The sequence below is a fragment of the Mastacembelus armatus genome, chromosome 19 (genome assembly GCF_900324485.2).
Source record: "Mastacembelus armatus chromosome 19, fMasArm1.2, whole genome shotgun sequence".
Lineage (NCBI taxonomy): Eukaryota > Metazoa > Chordata > Actinopteri > Synbranchiformes > Mastacembelidae > Mastacembelus > Mastacembelus armatus.
In genome coordinates this window covers 10084541-10104053 of record NC_046651.1, presented here as the reverse complement: position 1 = coordinate 10104053, position 19513 = coordinate 10084541, and the positions used below count along the sequence as shown (strand labels likewise).

General features: G+C 41.3%; 1 protein-coding gene across 1 annotated transcript in view; it reads left to right on the top strand.

Annotated features, from left to right (window-relative positions):
- ankfn1b (ankyrin repeat and fibronectin type III domain containing 1b) overlaps positions 1-19513 on the top strand; it is a 106537-nt gene that overhangs the window by 68782 nt on the left and 18242 nt on the right. Inside the window, exons 5-6 of the mRNA XM_026316293.1 lie at positions 7164-7286; positions 19224-19443. Coding sequence (XP_026172078.1) covers positions 7164-7286; positions 19224-19443 — 343 coding nt within the window. The remainder of the gene's footprint in view (positions 1-7163; positions 7287-19223; positions 19444-19513) is intronic.

The following is a 19513-nucleotide window of genomic DNA, read 5'->3' as shown; positions in this document are numbered from 1 at the left end:
ATTTCCATTTGTAATGTAAATGCCCGTCCACCAAAGTAAGCAACCTGCACTTAACCCGGTTTGTTACAGCATGAGATCATTTTTGGCTGGCATTCATTTTATCTAATTTAACTAATCAACAAAATGCCACACTTGCAACACATGCATTAGCATGCAGGACACGTTGTGAGTGACAACCATCTGTGAGTTGGGACACTGATAGAATTTGTTTTCAAATCAGCTTGTTATTATTATCCAGCACTTGTCGGATAATGAATGTTGACACATTTAAGTTGATGGCCATCACTATTTACTTAACTCTTGACTCTTAACCTATCTTAACTCTTTCCCAGACCTAAACCTAATCCTAGTAACTTAAACCATAAACCCATGCTTTAACTATAAATTAGCTTTTTAAATGGTGACTGGAAAAAGTTTCACTATGGAGGAATTTCCTCAACTTTCTATCCTTTGGTTCTCATAAGTATAGAAATGCAAGTAACATGCACACATCTCTCCCTCATTGAGGTTCCCTTTTCCTTTCCAGCATAAATAATCCCCTCAGTCTGCTGGCTCGACCCTGATTGGAATCTCGACGCCATGCTCAATTGTGGGTTGATGGGGGAAAGTGGGGTGCCCTGCGTGTGTGTGTCTATGTTTAAAGCTACTTTCAAGGCCATAAACATAATACCAGAGGGGTGTCCACCTCCATCAGGCCAGGCCTCTAAAAACCTCAGTTTAGAACTAAGGCTGGCACTCAGGCCCACAAACATGGACTCACGCAAGTTTTTCAGGCTCATTCACGTAAATGATAGCATTTTTATGCTAATTGCCAAAGCATGCACTCAGACTGTAATACATGCGTGCTGTTATATTTACCCACTTTCATCCAACTTTTAGCAAACCAAACAGTCAGGCACGAATGCTTACAGGCCAGCTCAATGCTACAATATTGCTTCTACCAACACAGAGGGTAAAAAGCCAAAATCCACAAGGTTCTGTATGATGGGATGTAGCATGGCGACTGATTGTCAGCTTATTGTGGATTTCTGACAGCAATGAGGAGACTTATAGGTTTACTTATACATGACTTATACATGAGTATGTAATATATTCCTCACACCTCTGTATATTTAGTCGAGTGTTAGTACATCTCCCCAATGTGATAGCTATTAAATACACACCAGATCACTTTCCTCCAAATCACATTCACATTATTATCTCATCCCACCTAACCAGAAACGAGTGGAAAAAGAAAAATCTCTGTGGTACCGCTTGCTTTGCCCCTCCTGTTTTAGTGGTATGGTACTCAGCTACAAATTCTAATAGTTTGCTGGCTTCAGTGCACTTGTCAGCTCCATTCAAGATTAATTTGACTGCAGATTCATCACTGGTGACTCTCACTCTGTTGAGTCAGCCTTATGCCACACATCAAACACTGAGGGGGACATGGAGGGAATGGTATCAGACCCAACACACACACACACACACACAAGCTGACCAAAGTAAAAAAAAAAAAAAAAGGAATTGAATTACTTCCTCATATTTGTCTCACTGACAAATTCTGCATATGCCGACTTTGTGGAAAACAAGAATGAGAGAGAGAAGAAAGCAATAAAATGGAGACATTTGACAAAAAAGAAGATGAAACAACGAATGTGACTCAGAGGGAAAGGAGCAGAGATAGAAATACTGTATCTCTGTTTACCATAGTGGGTGGATGGGCAGCATATGAGAGAAAGCATGTAGGGTGATAACAGAGTCCCTTCCTTTGGCACACAGCGTTACGATTAGATCATTAACTCTTTAAGTTGAGGCAGTTATTGTGAAGAGCAGAAAGAGCAGACTGTTAAATGCATCCTCATGTGGGTGCAAGAATTATTCATTTCATGCACATGAACATGCTCTGTGTTGGCTTGTTTTTAGTCAGGCAGCGTAGTTTTGAGGCGCTATCTCTAATTTTGATAGCGCTGTGAAGCAAGCTTATTAAATTCCAGAGTACATCAGGTATTGTGCAACAGGCAGCTATGACATCGCTCTGTCACTGCTATGATTAAACATTACACTTTGAGTAATCACAACTGAAGAAAAACTTGTTAGCTAGAAGAAATATCAGTTTTTATTGGTGAGACCCCAGTCCAAGTGAAATAAAAGCAGCCTCCACCACATAGAGAGACGTACACACAGACATGGGTTTGGACAGAGATGATGAGTGGAAAACAAGGTTTTCTTTGAGCGGATTTTAATTAGAAATGTTCATAGCTTGGCTGTATTATTTTATGATTGGCCCACTGAAAGTCTTTTTGTTTGCCTAATGAAATACATTGAGGGTTATGCTCCTGAATTTTAACTGTATTTATGTACGTGTGTATGTGCACAAGCTTGTGAACATGTCTGCTTGCATCCATTTCATGTATCTGTTATATGGGTGGGTGTTCACATTCTTTTTGGTGTATTAGAGTTTCATTGGCAGGGATAAGAAGCCATAGCAAGAGACTGAGATGAAAGAAATCTTAGCGCTTTGTTTTCCGTCCCTTCCAAAATAGTTGTGTTAGGTAGACAGCCATTGCCCATAATTGCAGAAACAGGGTCAGGTATTTGTCTGACCTGCTTATGATTTACTACAGTGTCTGTGCCTTAGTAATCTGAAATAAGATCTGTGGTTAAGCGCAGACCAACCTCAGACAGGCCACATAGATTGTGTAATGCATAGCGTTCTGCTGGTTTCAGTGGGATCCCTTGTCTCACATGTCTCACACAAATCCTTCTGTATGATCGGAGAAGTTATGCAGTGCATGTATGGCATCATCCAGGAGGGGAGGAATGCAAAACATATTATTAAATCAATACAGTTGTGAATTTGTGGCAAGAAAATGTATTGCTCCAAATAGAAAGGTTTTTAATCATTTGGTATTAAAATGCATTGCCCAGGCTAACTTACAAAGAAGTTACTTTAACAACTTTAGAAGTGTTTACCCACAACAGTAAAACCAATCATTAACAGCTGGGAGATGGAGCTTGTTATATTTATTTATCATTTTGAAATATTTACAAGTTAGCAGTGAAAGCAATAAACTAGATCAATATTGGCTGCAGTGTAAATAAGCTTCTCCCTGAAGCTTGCAGCGGTGGTTTTTTGCAGGGTTCTGTGCAGTCTTAACTCTGCTCTCAAACAGCAGTGGGCTGCTGAGGCTGTGAGCAGGGGTCAAAGTGCACACTTGATAGCTTCATGTACTACGTGTGGGAACAATCAGTCCTTTAGCAGAGCTTCTGCACACAGATACCTCTGAACAGTTAATTGCTACCATGGCAACAGAACAGAGAGAGAAAGTGACATTAGGTGAGTGAATTTGCAAGAAACCGATCCTTTGCAAAGTGACAGTGTGTGTGTGTGTGTGTGTGTATGTGTGTGTGTATCGTGTGTGTGTACCCCGTGTGTGTAAGCGTAGGTCAACATTTTTTCTGTATCACCACACAAGCCATTCAGTGCTGACAAAAGCACTCTTGTGCTGCAGGATTGGGGAAAGTTACTAATGCTGGCAAGATCATAATCTAAGTCACATTGCAGTGGGGCGATGGTAGTCTTTCACATAGAAGGGATATATTATGAACATTTATCGAATCTTGTAGTCACTGGTACTATAAAAGGCAAGGAAAGGGATTTTATGAAAAAAAAACAAAAACAAAAAAAGGTTGACATTGGACTGTTATGTCTACTTCGTAAAAATATACCTTTTTTGTTCATTTAAAGAGGTTTATTTCATATTAAAAATCAAAATCTTGACTTTGCTTCTTTAACACTAGCCAATCTCTTGGCTGTACTTAGGCATAGCACTGCTAGGAGATGAACTAATGTCAACATGCTAACATGCCCACTTGCCTGTTGACGGTGTAGGTTAAAATCTTCATCGTTTGTGTTAATGGACCACATGACTTCAACTTCAACTCTAAAGAGAAGTAATCAATCAGATGAGAGTATAATCGACCAGGATATCCTGAGTGAGCCTCCGAGGGAATTACGTCATCACAGTGTGCCTGCTGTGATGATGTTATCAGGGACAGCTGCATGGGGTAGAGCCAAGGTTGAGCCAAGAAGTAGCCAGTTGCCAGCAGATCCCCTCCACAGAGAGCCACCTGCTTCACATGTCCAGTTTTCCTCTAAACCCCTCAAAGGGATTCCCTGAGTCCTCTTCTATGACTACTGGCCCCTTTGTCTTTGAAGTCATGATCCTATGTGTTTTTATTGCATTGCAATCATTATCCCATGTTAACGTTGTGTCATGTGTTTGATCCAAGCATTTGTTTGATGTTTTACAGGGAAACTCTTAATGAAAGTATTGTTCGCGGGCCAAAAATTTTAGATCTGTATAGACCAAGTCAATTACTAGGAACCAGTGATGGTTGCTCATAATTTCTTCTTCCATCAATTTCTTAGATCAATGAAGACTACAGATTGTGTAAAGGCACATCAGTAACAATAACTGGCAGTAGCTGATGTGGACAGGATGGTGGTACTAATTTAATTAAAAGCCCTTGAAGGAGAAAAAGCCCAGTCTAGCTTAATACCATCAATTAGGGGCTGCTCTGCCATCTGACTAAAATCCCACACCCCATTACTGTGATTCATACAGGAAAATATGCCTCTTTGTCTTCGAGGTCAACCAACTCTTTGGAGAGGCTGGCGGAGGGTCAGGAAACAGTAGTTGAGGGTGTAGGAGTGGGAACGAAGGAATTAGGGCTGGGGGTTGTTCTACTTGATAAGCCATAGCATGAGGTCATTTTGAATGAGAACTTGTATTTTCATCTCCGCTTATGGCATCGTCTTTATAAAGAAACAGCTGGTGTTAAGAGGACTCTGTTGTTGAGCATGAGCAAATATGTTCAGGGGTTCATTTGAGTCAGAAGAAAATGTTTCCCAAATTTACCTAGATAGAAAAGCCTTTCTCAGAAATATTTGTTGTTAAATATGATCACTGATTGTCGGATTATTCGCAGCCCATGATGTAGTTGTATGTTCACTGTTAAAGCTGTTTAATATTTCAAGATGTCTTCTTTATTTATCACTTTTTGACTGTTTTTTTAAATTGACATCGAGACAGTGTTGATTTATGATGGCTGCCAAGGATTTGGATTCTGACCAATAGGGTTAGGGGATTATGGAATAGAGTTAAAGGGTTAGGATTAGGTGAAATACTTCTCTCTTAATGACTATCCCCATGCTGTATGATACAAAGCAGTTTGGGATGGAGAGGCAAAGACAATGCACAAACAAGCACATGTGGGTTAGAGTTAGGGTCAGAGCTGGAATTAGGGTTAGGGCAAGTAATTCTATTTTGATGAGTCTCCCTGCTCTGTATGATATGAAGTTTGGGATGGAGGGGCAAAGGCAATGCCTGGGCTGGCATGTGTCATTCAGGCTGCCTAATATGTTGTACCACTGGTATGTAAAAATTAGGTGACTGGATGGTTGAGATTAGGGTATTGGAATGGTTTGGGGTTGAATAACATTTATGTCTCATTAGGATCATAGAGACAGTTGGATTTGGTGTGGTGGTTGGGGTTAGGGATCGGCATTAGATCTTCCTTGTGTGGGCTAGGGATAGGGTGAGTGTGAGGGTTAGGGTTAGAGAGGAATGAAATGAAATTCTGGCCATGAATCAATGTCATTATGAGACATTGTTTATATATCTGTTTTAAAATGAGTAGAAGATGTTCTAAACAAGGTAGAAGGATGCCCAGTTGGCATGGATTTGTAAATTTAAAAAGGTTTCACTTTAATTTCCACGGTCAGAGCGGTCTTTTTTTTTCATCCCAAAGGGAATGTTTACAAGTCCATAACTCAATCAAGGCCTTGATGCAGTTTCATCTTTTGAGTAATCATTCTTTCAGATCTGATCTGTCTCTCATAGAAATATTAGACTTGACAGGACACTCTCAGACCTTCTGTTCTAAAGCAGACTCACTCAGGGTCCTGTCAGACCTTTGCATCAGGATGCCAAAAAGTGAGCATGTGACATTATGCCAATTTGGCAATTGAATTAGGTGCAACTGGCCACATCACCACACTGTCATTCATCTATATCACTGTTCAGTAATCAAAGTAACGACATGAACTATTGTGTACAATTTCATTAGGCCTATTTTATCAAAGCCTTATGTGAACCATTATTCCTACAGCATCTCACATCAAGTAACAGTGATGGCAGATGCAAGGTTTGTGTTTGAGTGGCAGGGTGCACCCCGCTAATCTGCACTATCCTCATGCAGTGTGTGTCCAGCAGAGCTCACCATGGAGACTAAAACACTTTTTGGCTGAGGTTGAGAGAAGATCTATGTATGTGTACGAGTATGTATGAGTCATTATTAGGGATGTGTGAAACAGCATATGTGTGAGATTAGGTGAGTATAGAATGCCATACATGGCTTGGGCATCATTTTATGTCCATCAGTTACACATTGTAACTTTTTAGATTTTTGTACAGTGCTTAGACGTTTAAGTTATCCATAGATTTCTTATTAATTTTAAATAATTAAAAAAAACATTGCTGAATAAGCCTTTTTCACATTACATACTCTTTTGTACTTTGGTAATGTTCTTTTGTGAGCTTGGCTCTTTGATAGAGAATATTATTACATTTTGATTAGTCCCCACTGATATAAAGGCGATATAGCAATGCCGCATCTCATTAAATGTGTCCCAGGCTGGAATAGAAGAAATATTACATTTCCTGTTTTTAATTTTGAGCGAAAAGTTGAACTGGGACATTGGCAGCCCAGTAGAGAAGATTAAAATGTGTGACTTCACCTTTTGTGTGTGTGTGTGTGTGTGTGTGTGTTGCTGTGTATGTGTATGAAATAGATTTAGAGAAAATTAGCAGAAGTCTGTGGCTTTCCCTGAAACCTAATGTCTCCTTTGGGAACTGTAGCATTGTTACATTGTTTATCAAATACATAGTCTACATTTCCATGAAGTATTTTCATTTCTGCAAAAATGAGTTTAGTTGTAATTTTGTGTTTTGCAACGATATTTACTTCCATAGATAAATATATACTGTATTTATCTAAGGCAATGTGATGCATGGCAGCAGGTTTCTGAAGATCACCCAGTCAATGGGCCAAACTCCAAATGTACAGCGATCAATAGATTATTATTCTGATCCATTTCTTCTTGTTTTGTCCCCCAGGTCAGAATCAGGAATATCCAAATTTACCCATCGTCTGTCCCTCAAAGAACGCCCAGCTAAAGCGGACAAAACTTCCTCAGGCAGACCTCCAACCTACAGGAGACGATCTCTTAGTGTGGACTGGTAAGAACCAAGACCATCTTTTGATCTGCTCAGTCACATTCTTTTATCTAAAGTTGGGATAATGTGTAGTTGTTCTTGTACAACTACAAGAACTTTGTATTTGTGAAAAAATTTTCAAGAAGCAGTTGCCATACTAAGAACAGAGATCCATCTACATGGCTTCTGGGTTCTCAGACTGTGAAGATTATGAGGTGAAATAAAACTTCATAAACTGGTATCTGAAGCAGAATTTTGAATACTCGAAATTTTCACTTATAACAATTGAAAGCCCAGAAGTAACACCTAAAAAGATTGAGACAACTGCTACTGAGCCTTGCTATGATATGTTCAACATCGAGACCAAAGTTGATGAAGATTTGGGGGCTGGTGTTTGGGATGGGGGCAGGGAGAGGGTTGAGTGGCGATAGGGTCCTGCTCTGTCTCTGCGTCTGGGTTTTGTTGAAGTGTGCCAAGCAGCTCCAGTGGCGCCGGCTCATCTTGCTCTTGTAAAGCTCCAGTCCTCAGGCAGCCGATGAAAGCAGTTTGAAAGCTTTCCATCATGAGGCTGCCTTCCCGTCCCCACCCATGGGAATCCTTCCCAGTCTCCCCTCTTGTTGCCTGGCCTCCATTCATTTATCTACCCATCCATCCTACTGTCCGTCCATCTGGCATCCCCCCTGAGCTTCCTGCTATGTATTCTTGGCTCTTCCTTTATAATTCTCTCACTATTGGAAAAATAGCCCCAGGTTAAAGCGGATCTTACACTTCCTTTGCACTTAATTTTGTCAAGTAAAAAATGGCCAAACAGTCATGGATCTAAACAGTTTCCAGGTTTCTAATTGTTGTGCAGGGACTATCGTAGATATTCTTTTGAGTTACTTTGTGGTTTGTGGAGTTACAGGTGTGGGATCTTTGAGGTCCTATCAAATCATGTTAGGGCCCAGTGTGAGGTCTTATGAGGTCTTTTGTCAGCCTTATGAGACATACTGTGTGGTCTTGCACTGACATTGTGATGTGTGGTCCACCGGCAGAAGTGGTGCTAAGTGTATAAGCATTGGAGTGTATGTGCAGTGTGAGGTCTTTCCTTTAACAGCTCCATGTTTTTTTCTCATGTTGCTGGAGAAGGGACCTGGCCTTTAAAGTTCAGGACCTGATTGATGTGGTCTGGTTTTAATGAAACACAGTGGGTAGATTGGACATGCTCATTTACAAGAGGGATGAGGGGGGAGGCTCGTCTACAGCTGGATTCTGACTTTCTCTGGGGTGAGCCACCGTTACAGGAGTGTGACTGGCTTTTTGTGACATAATAAACAAGGGACCCCAGGAGGAGAGCTTCAAGGTTGATGGCTGAGTCATGTTACTGGGAGGTGAAACGGGGTCGGTCCAGCTTCTGACAAGACCGGCAAAGCTCCTCTAGTATGCACAGTCATCAACACAGTCAAGAGGAAAACACGTGTCCTAGCAGCATCTATTGAAACCATCCAAGAGTCTGTCGCATTTATGGAATTGTTCAACATTTTTTAGCACTTACCATAGTCTGACTAACTCATCTGAATTTTTCTTTTACTCACTACTTCCAAGGATATATCAGAATAAATTGTTTTGAGTAGAGGTAATTGTAGTGTACTTGTTGATACATGGTGCTGGAATGTAATTTTAAAGTGGCTCAAGGTCAAGCTTAATATTCCATTTTACATTAAACAAGTTGCTGATTACGCCTGGTTGATAGCCAGTTTGACTGTGAAGCACTGTGGAGCTGTACTGTTGTCTAAAAACTTAATGAATCTTGTGTTTTGTCTTGAGATTGTAAAGCAGTTAAACATTTTGGATTATGTTTGCCTGTAATGAAAGTGAAATATGGAAATGTAGTGTTGTCCATGGATATATGCTTTTAAATTATGATTTTATTATGTTTACTTCTGCATTCCCCTCCTCCTTACACCCTTTCAATTAAAACTTTTAATAGTAAAATAAAATAAAGATTATGTAAAATACCAAGTTGGAAACCTACCAGCAGCCTTCTGCAGTAAAGCAGTCTCAGGCTTAAAACTTTACTCTCTATTTAGTGGACCACTGCCATTTATGTCGATTCAAGTCAGATACCCAAACAAACTGTGACTAGTAAGGGAATTCTGAGCCAAGGCAGGCCCATATACAAGCTTGAAACAGGAGCCGTTTTGTAGCATTATCAAAGTCTGTGAGAGCTGGCAGGGCCTTGGGAAAATGCGATAATAAAAGATAATGGCAGTGTTATTGTTATTGGTAATCATAGTAAATGGGCTCTAGGGATATAGGTGGAGAAAAGAGTAGAAGGAGGGGGAGAGAGGGATTAAGGGAGTGTTAAAGGGAAAATAAGACAGTATTTGCTGCCCATTAGGTTTGCTGACAAAGTATTGACAGTTCTTTTTTTTTTTTGTTGATTTTAGGAAACATCAGTATTGAAGTACCTCGGTGACATAGTTGAGCAAAAGCCACGGTCCAAGATTTCTGTTAAGAATATTCTAAAAAAAAAAATTACTTCTGCTTCCCTGAAGCCACTTGTGAACTCATTTACCTGAGCTCATTTACCCCTGCTGATACTGTATATTACTAAGAATTCTTAGCATCAGGAGAATACACACCAAGGCATCCAAACATGTCGACCAAGCAGTTTTTATTTCCCATTTCAGTCCCCCTGCAGTATGCCTGTAGAGGAAACTCTATACATAATTACTTAAACATCAGCATATAACATATTATCCAGCAATCATAGCATATCCACTTCATGAATAAAACCCGAAATTTGAAAGACTGCAGTTGGTACGACACCAGTAAGTGTGTGATTGTGACGTGTGGATATGCTGAATGCACTGGAGGGTTTCAATCCTCCCCTTTCCCTGAGGGCCTCTCGGTGCTGTCTGGTGTCACCCTGTCTTCAGGGATAATTTGGAGCTGACAGCGATCTCAGGATGATGTCTTAACTTCAGTGTCAAGAGAGAAACAAGCCTCTCCTTACCACAGTCAGTTTAACACACATCAAAATACACACATAAATACATACAGGCAAAACGTCATGTCTGCATGTCTGATGTTTCTCCTTAATATTCATGCTCACACACATACATGAGCAAACACACATTGCAGTAGTTAGCACTGTGTTGATATAGGTGTGTAAAGGCGAATGGGGGTTACCGAGTGCTAATCCTTATGAATTGTGCTCAAAGGAAATAAAAAAGAACACAGAAAAATGACAACCTTGGTGTAAAGTGGTTTTGGACAGTGTACTACTTGCCTCATTTGGTTCTAATTTTGTTTAATATTCTCTATTTTTCACTTTTCATTGTCAGTTCAGTTCAGATGAAAGGAACAAATGAGGAGTAAAGGACGTTTTAGTTTTCTTTTTTTTTTTTTTCTTTTTTTTTTTCCTCTTTAGAAATTCTGATCAGAACATAATATTGGAGTTCAGTATAAGATGCTGGGAAGTCTGACATTTTATGTATGTACTTTATATATTTATGGTTGAATTAAAATAGGAATTATTCTTAAAACATCCTGAATTTACCCTCATGGATTAATAAAGCTTACCTTGTCTTATAAAACACTAAAGTTTAGTATGAGGCAGTATACTATATAAGACAGTATACTAATAGGTTTTAGTTCAAGATAAGATAATAATGTATTGCAACTTATTGTTTTTGATTGCATATTGCTATCTATACATTTAGTAAATTTAGCAAATTGAGCATATTCCATCTGCTGATAGAGTTTGCGCAATATGATTTAACATTTTGGCTAAATGCACCTTGTGACAAGACTGTTTTCACAAATGTTACTGCCTTCAGCAAAACAACCTACAAGCAGAGTTTTTAGTTGTAGGAGATGTAGTCGTTTTTATTTCCCTTTGGGATATGGGAAATATTTTCCTCAGTACAAAACTGTTCCTTAACACTGTTTCAGGGGTTCTGTTAAGTTTGTACTTCAATTGCTTCTTGGCCTGCGATGTTAATCTGTTGAGGCTCAGTTGTTGGCAAGATGAGAGACTAAAGATTCCAGTCCACATGAGGGAGCAAAATTTCTGCTTACCTCCCTGCTTTTGGATAGGCCCTGGGCTATTCTTTCTCACACTCACTCACCCACACGCACTTCCACACGAACACACAGACTCACATTGACCCACACATGCATGCCCATTCACAAATACAAGCGCTCGCATATATTAATGCACTAGCCATACCTACATATCAATATTTGCAGTTGCAGAAATGAAAATGCACAGCCTCAAGCACACACGCACTCTCACAAATACATGCACTCAAGTATGTCCACACAAACACTGCGTTCTTGACTCTGGATGCTGTGGGCTGCTCTAAGGGAGATTTATGAGGCTGGCTCCCTCTTGTCTTGTGTGTCTCCGACTTGATACTCTAGTTTCCACTCCAAACCTCAACTCACAGCACACAGACACCGAGAGACAGGGGGTGGGGTGAAGGGCAGCAAGAAGGAGGGATGTAGACTAAGAGAGAGGAGTTGGGAGTTGGAGGTAGAGAGGGATATCAGAGAAAGACTGAAATAGGTAAAAAGAAGAGGAGGAAGAGGAGAGGAACATGGCTGATAAGAAAGTGGGAATGACTGAAAGTGAAGCAGATGAAAAGAAAGATGTTAAAGATGATGGAGAGATACAGCAAGAACAAATGATGAAGTGCTCCAAAAACTAAAATCCAATTTTGGAAAGAGGGAGGAGAGAGAATTTACAAAATAAAGAGTCTGGGTGGAAAAGAGCTACGCAGTTAATGTGGTCTGTGTGTATTTGTTTCTGTTTTTGTGCATGTGTGTAGAGACAGACACCCAGTAGGTCAGAGGGTTAGCACGGCTCCATGTGTTGCTTTTATGCTGATAAAAAGCAACCAAGGCTGGGGGACCTACAGCTGTCTGACTGCTTTCTGTGAGTGTGTGTGTTTGAGGGTTGTATTCAGGGTCAGAAGCAGAAAGAAAATCAGCCCAGGACCCACGAGGCTTGTGGTCTGAAACTAGTCTGGGAAAATGGTTTACAGATTGAGATAGGAAGCCCAGGTAGTACCGACATCCACACCCACATCAATGTACAGCGTAATGGAACAGAGGCACCATGACAGCCAGTAAAGAGTTTCACTGTATGTTTTTATACTTTTCACTTTTTAATGCTTTCTTTTGCTCTCGTCTTAATTCAGTTTGTCAACTGACATCCATTGGCCCATTTACCTCACCCAGTTGGATTTTTGCTTCTGTTGGCAAATCTAAGCGCTGTCCGCCTCAACTGTCCAGCTCCAGAGTTGGACCATCAGTGTGTCCAGCTTGGGATCCATTAGGGTAGCTCATTAAGAACCTCACATTAGATTTTTATCCAGATTTCCATCCAAGGGTTGGATGTTCTTTGGATGTTCACTGTTACAAATGTCTGTGGATATGACTCAAAGCATGACTTCATTCATAAGGAAGAGTGATTTCACAGTAATTTTGACTCTCCTATTTGGCATTTTACATGTAGACACTCCTGACTGAGTGCTCAGTGGACCATAGATGAATTTCAGCTCCTACGTCTGCCTACGCGTTCATAGTGTTTGTGTGCATGAATGTGAGATTCCATAAACAAGAAGGTGAGTCCCATCTTTTCCATTCTTTAAAGTGTGCAGACACACACTCACACGGATGTCAGATGAGTTTGCATTGCCTTGCTATAATACGCCATCAAACTTTCCACTTTCCCTGTCATCCCTCTGTACATCAGTCAGTGCATGGGTGTGTGAGCACGCATGTTATCATTTTTAAAAAGGATCTATTACTGTCAGGAGAGAATACCCCACCCCACACCCACCCTACAATCTTCCTCCATCCTTATACCAGATAAACAGCCGTGAGACTTTAAACATGGCGCCCAGTCGGCGTGTGACTGAGAGAATGAGCCAACTGGAGGATTCAGTGGCCAGGGGTTGCCCCCGCCCTTTGTCTCTCCCTGGCTGGGTGGGTGGCATATGGCGGCCCAGGCAGGGACCCCTTTGGTGTGACACGTACACACACACCCACACACACACACACACATACACACATAGATACTGAGAGGCAAGGCCTGGAGCCACCCAGGCTGGGCCCAAGATCGCCATGGGAGACATGGTGTCACCAAGCCTCTGACAGAGGAGGGGTTGTGTGTATGTTTGTGCGTGTGATCCCATCTTGGAAGCACCCCCCCCCCCCCCCTCCTGAGAACATCGGACGCTGCCCGCCACCACATCCCCATGGTGACTCCGCTGTTGTCTCTGCTCATCAAAATTAGAGAGATTTACCTCTGCGTGCACACATAACACATGCACACACACACAGGGCCAACAGGTGGCAGGCCCTGCTCGGCACAGCAGGCCCACTTCAAAGGTTAAACATACAGAAATACTTTGCCGTTCTCCCAAGGGAGAGAGAGAAAGTGAGAAGAAGAGGACAAGATAAAAGGAGAGACAGAAAAAGACTGTAAACAAGAGACGCCAGTGTGAAAGTCTTCATGTGGGAGCATGTAGCATCGTATAGTATATACCTGGTGTATCACAGTTACATACACAGCTCACAGTTTAAAGTGAGTCACATATGAGTTAAAAACACAAGTAAATGGGCACTGACTAAGACAGTCAACCAAGTTTCTGGGATTTTGCTGCTTGCGTCACACTGATGAGAGAGGTCACAAGACAATCATATCACTGTTGTGTCACCTCGGAACAACGGTGATATGCACAACACCACCTCAGCACACACTGCTTATCAAAAAGAGGAAGTTGAGGCCTCAATGGAGAGTTGATTATCAAAGTTGGATGACAACAGTGGAAAAAATATTGTCTAGATGATGTAAATCTGGTGTAAACAACAGAATCCATGGCTTTATCCTGTCTGCTATCAGTTCTAGTGCTGCCTGTGGAGCAACATGTTGGGTAATGTTTTCTCAGCACTCATGAGGCTGCTTGTTATCTAAATAACATCATTTGAGTACCACGGTCCATGTTAATAATCATACTGATCATGTTTCTAGACCAACCCACTAGTTTTAAAATGCACATCTGGTAAGATAATCCATCCACATCCAACTCTATGGACATCTTGGGTATATAGTGGGAATGTTTTTAGCAAATGTATACAACTGAAATATTAACACACTCATCTATATACATAATATAACAATCAGCAAAGTCTCATCCAAATCAGAATACATCCATAATGAGCCTTAATAAAATCTAAAAACCATGTGAAATCTCTGCACAGGCTGTATTTTAATATGTGAGCATGAAGGTGTATCTCTGCGTTTGTTGTGTTGCCATGCTAACTTAGCGTTAGTGTTGCCTATAAGCTGATAAGAGCCAAACGGAGGGGACAGCTATATGAATTCTAGTAGTACAGCCTCCCCCTCCCAGTCCCTCCATCCTCTCTCTCCCTTTCTCCCTCTGTGCGTCCAGCAGCCTGCCTGCTTCCAGCCTGTCTGGTGCCAAGACTCAGATTTCAGAATTTCCTTCTACAAGCCACATTTAGAGCAGCCAGCGCTGTGTGTGTATGTGTGTTTGTGTGTGTGTGTTAGTGAGTTTATGCAACTTTCTCCTCTCACTGTCTGCTTCTCTGACCCCCACCACCCTGTTTTCAGTGAGCACTATACTTCTGGTGCCGCTCTTTGCCTTTTCTGGGTCTCTCTCTATCCATCTACCTTCTTCCAGGTCTTTGTTTAGTTTTGTGGGACTTGACCTATGTAGACAGCCACTGAAATACATGTCAACTAATATGAATGGTCATTTGTGCCTGTGTGTAATAAACACGATTAGACACACACTAACACACAGCAGAGATTTATGTGTTCTCGTGGCAGTAGACTAGTTCTGGTGAGGAGTTTGGAAATCGAAGGGGGGGGGTCTTGTCATCACACAGCTGACCTGGTAACACACTGGGATGAGATGGCATAGGATGGAGTTGGATGGTGAGGTACAGTAGAGGTGAGGGAAAAAGGAGAATGTGGTGCTGAGAGAGAAATACAGACGTTAAGAGGGTGTTAAGAAAAAAAAGAAACGACGATTTTGGCCTCAAGACCATTGTTATATTTGGAGGTAATATTTTTTACATCGCTTCGTACTTTAAAGATATGACTTTATAGTTCTCCATATAAATTTGTACTGTTTGTTCCTTACTATCAAAATATCTTCCCTTGTGCTGCTGTAGCTAATTTGGGCAGCATGCCCAGTAATGTCCTTTTCTGGCGTCTACATGTTCACGCACATATGCACACCAATGCTGCGCCTGTGTGTACTATTAAAGAAATTTTCCATTGTTTATAGTTTAGATTAGTGTTATCTATATTTATAGAAGCAGAAGGCACTGGCCAAGAACATTTTTTTTTTTTCTGCTTGTGTTCAAGTTCCCATTTGTCTTAATCATTCCTACATCACCCAGTGGGGATGAACAAGTAAGTGTATTAAAATAGAGAGATCAACTATGTAAGCTCATTCTTGCCTGACATCAGCTCTGCTGTATTTCCATTATCAGGGAGAATCATTGCTCCATTATTTTTCACTGTTGCATCAACAATATTAATTATGTGTGACAACACATGACAGGCACAGGGGGGTAAAAACACAACCATGCTGTGTTTGAAAGAGAAAAATGAGTCAGAGCCGGAGAAACCTTGTATATATCTACTAGCAATTCTCAGATGATTTTATTGTTAGCTCACCAAGAAGCTTAAGTTTGAATTTTTGAAAACTAATTACCAACATTTGAGTCCTGTCATGGGTGTATGCAGTGTAAATTGTGTGCATGTGGGGTTCCTCTTGCATTTTTTTGTTTCACAGGATTTTGGCATTTACTGTATATGTTGCAACATAAGCTGGCATTTGACAGACCATGTTCCACTGTGCTCTAAATTTGCAGATTTGCTTTTGCACCACATCTCAGAGATGCTTCATCTCTGTTATGAGCTGTGCGAGTTGTGCCCCCTTCAGAAACCCAGTAATTCCTGCAATACTGGAACTAAGAATTATTTAGCATTTGCTTAAACCCCATGACTTTCCCATCTTGATTTTTAGTCAAATAGAAAGTTAATGTCTTTACCAAGTCTGCATATTTTATATGTAGTCTTTGTTCATGTGTGACTAACTGTCTGGAGGACCAAACTGGTTGTGTAAACATGCTGATATAACTAATAAGACGGATGCTGTGCGTATGTGTGGAAGCTGGGCGTGCTGATTGCTTGAGAGGCAGATGCTGTTGCACTCACTGTAGCAGGCTTGGTGTATTTGATGTGGGATTGATTGGTGGCCAAATATGGCACCCGACCTTCGGTAAAGACTTTGTTTTCCCAGAACAGCTTCTTTCTACTTCCCAAAACTGCTAAAAGTGTAGGGAATTGTGTGACATTGACTCTGTGCTTGTGTCAAGCAAGCTCAAGTTTTGCGTCTGTGGTTATTTGCATTATTGGAACAGTGGCATTCTCGGTCTTGAAGCAGGTTAGTGTGTGTTTTGATAAGATAAGATGTAAATACGGATCATGAGCTGTCAGATTTTATTCCAAGATTTGATTGATTGGTTTAGTGAAAGACAGTGTTTTAATATACCTTCTCAAAAGTTCTGGCAAGCTCTTTCACGCAGCCAGCACATGTTCCTGTTCAATCACCACTGAGGCCATTGACTGGATGAGGTAACAAAAGCATAAAGTCATCACAATATTCATCAGTTAACGGTATGAATAAAGTGGTTGATGAAAAGCTTTGTTGAAATCCATGTGTTCATTCCTTCATTATCATCATAAATTCTCTGTCTGACGTACTGAATTTATTAGTAGAGGATTTTGTATGGCTTCTTTTAAATGTCTCCATTTGTTTTTTTAATCAGTTTTTAGAGTAGAGGTCATGTTAATAGGGAATGGCATCCCAATCTCACGTGTAGGATGCAGCATTTCTTTGACAGCGCACACACACACACACACACAACACCATGTTACACACTCCCTAATGTCGTCAGAGAGTGATGGGGCACCGTCCTGCCGACAGAAAAAAGTCGTCTGTTCCATCTCAGGCAAATAACAATAAGCCTGGGGCTGGATTCCAATGGGCTTTCTCTTTGAAATGGGATACCGGCACACGCATTATGAATGTATCTCTTGTTTTATCTTCCGGGCCAAGCCCATGGAAAAATTATTCCAAATACCTGCCGCGCTTTATCTGGAACCCTGGAATAGGTTAGGCTCAGCCGGGAACACGAGGATGTCTAAAATAAAGCCTCTATTACGGGATGGAGTGGAGATGGATGGGACGAAGCGGGAAGGGATGGGGATCGGGGGTATTTTAGGTGTGTTGGCCCTGTGAAAAAGGGCTTGTTGCGGGGGCTTGGAGCTGCTTTAAAGTCTACAATGTAGGCCGCTGTCAGCTGTTGCACAAACTGCATATGTTGGGGGAGGGTTTGTGTGTGTGTGTGTGTGTGTGTGTGTGTGTGTGTGTGTGTGTGTGTGTGTGTGTGTGTGTGTGTGTGTGCGCGCGCGCGCGCATGTGGGCTCACACGTCCAGAGCGGAGCAGGAGTATAAATAACATTTTTCCTACAGATGTTCTCACCTTGACAAATCTGTTCTTGGCCTGTGTGATACTTCATAGCATATGGCATTATGGCTCAAACTAACTCAACCTTTATTTGCTTTCCTCAACCTCTGCCTGCTCCTGTTCAAACCGTTGCTTTTTAAGAACAACATTTACATTTGCGGTTTTTAACTGATGATGTTTTCCAGAGTGACTGATAATATCCCAGCTTTTCTCAAGTACTCAAACAGGACACATGGCTCAAAACAAACACGTTGCTCAAATTTTGACCTTTTGGTTACTTTGATAACGTTTGGTTACTAGATATTTTAAAAATGAGGTTGCCAAATGACAAACGCTGCAATTGCCCCTGTTCAAATCAGATACTGGTATGTTAATCATCTTCACCTCATTAAAATGGAACATAAAGGTCTATCACTAATTATAAAATGAGGGGTTGACTTAAGACAGGAAAAGAGGCATGAGGAAGGGAGACAAGGGGAAGAGGAGAACATGGGAGAGGAATGAGAGGCAATAAGGAGATAAAGGGAATGAGCGAAAGGCCACGACCAAGAGAAAGGAGAGGAGCAGAAAAACAGATGTGGGGATGAGAAAACGGGAAACAAGTTCATAGGATCTTCGGAGAGAAGGGGTGGATACAAAAGGAGAGAAAGCTGTTGAAAGAGCGCCCTTGAAGAATTCATTTATCTTTTTGCCTGTGTTTGGTGAGACCCTTCACAGAGTTTATCACCATCGCCTGTAGAGTCTTGATGACATTTCCTTCAGCAGTTGAGTGTTTGTGAAGACCAGGTACCAGACGCAGCCTAGAAATACACCATCATCTACATAGTTCCCATGGCAGAATGAAGAGGGACAGCATAGTAGTCATACCAGTGATGCCAAGACACCAGTGGCAAGAGATGCAGATCTTTTGAAACTCATCAGAGTGAGATGGTAATATATAGCAGCACTGGCAAACCAGCTACCAGGCTGACATTACCAATGCACAATGACTCATATGGCACCAATGACTGAGAACAGATAATGCTGACATGGTGCCAATCTGGCAGATCAGTGTAATTTATCACCATGCCATAGATGAGTGGTTCTCAGCCAGGAGTCAGATCATTTTTTGGGGTGATGGTTTTAATGGGATTTTTAAAAATGTGAACCATATAACAGTTTATTATGATTATGACTTTGATTGTTATGTTTTGTATTGTGTTATTTCTTTATTGGATCATTTTATGACACTAGAAAGAAAAAATAAACCTTAGATTAGCTCGTCACCATTCTTCATTTACAATACGAGATGCAGAGTTGATAACAGAACACTTTGTCAATCATGTCATCCTGTATTAATCTACTCCTTTCTCTCACCTATCCCTCCTGTTTCTTATCCACTCATCTCTCCTCCAGGGCTGACTCTGCCAAGATGACGCAGCCTATGAGGGGGGACCAGGCCCACCAGCCGGCCCCGGCCCGTAAGTCCGCCAGCCTGTCCTCGCCAAGCGCAGCTCGTCGCCTTTACCGCAACTTGTCTGGAAAGTTCCGTGTGGGCACCAACCCCCCTGCCCTGGAGGACAGTATGGTGTCAGGACGGGGAGGAGACAAAGAGAGGCTGCGCAAAACCACCATTGTAAGTCAGAGAGAGGGAAAAGGAAAAAATAATAAGCTGAGGAACACTGTAAGCTAAAAATAGGTTGTGA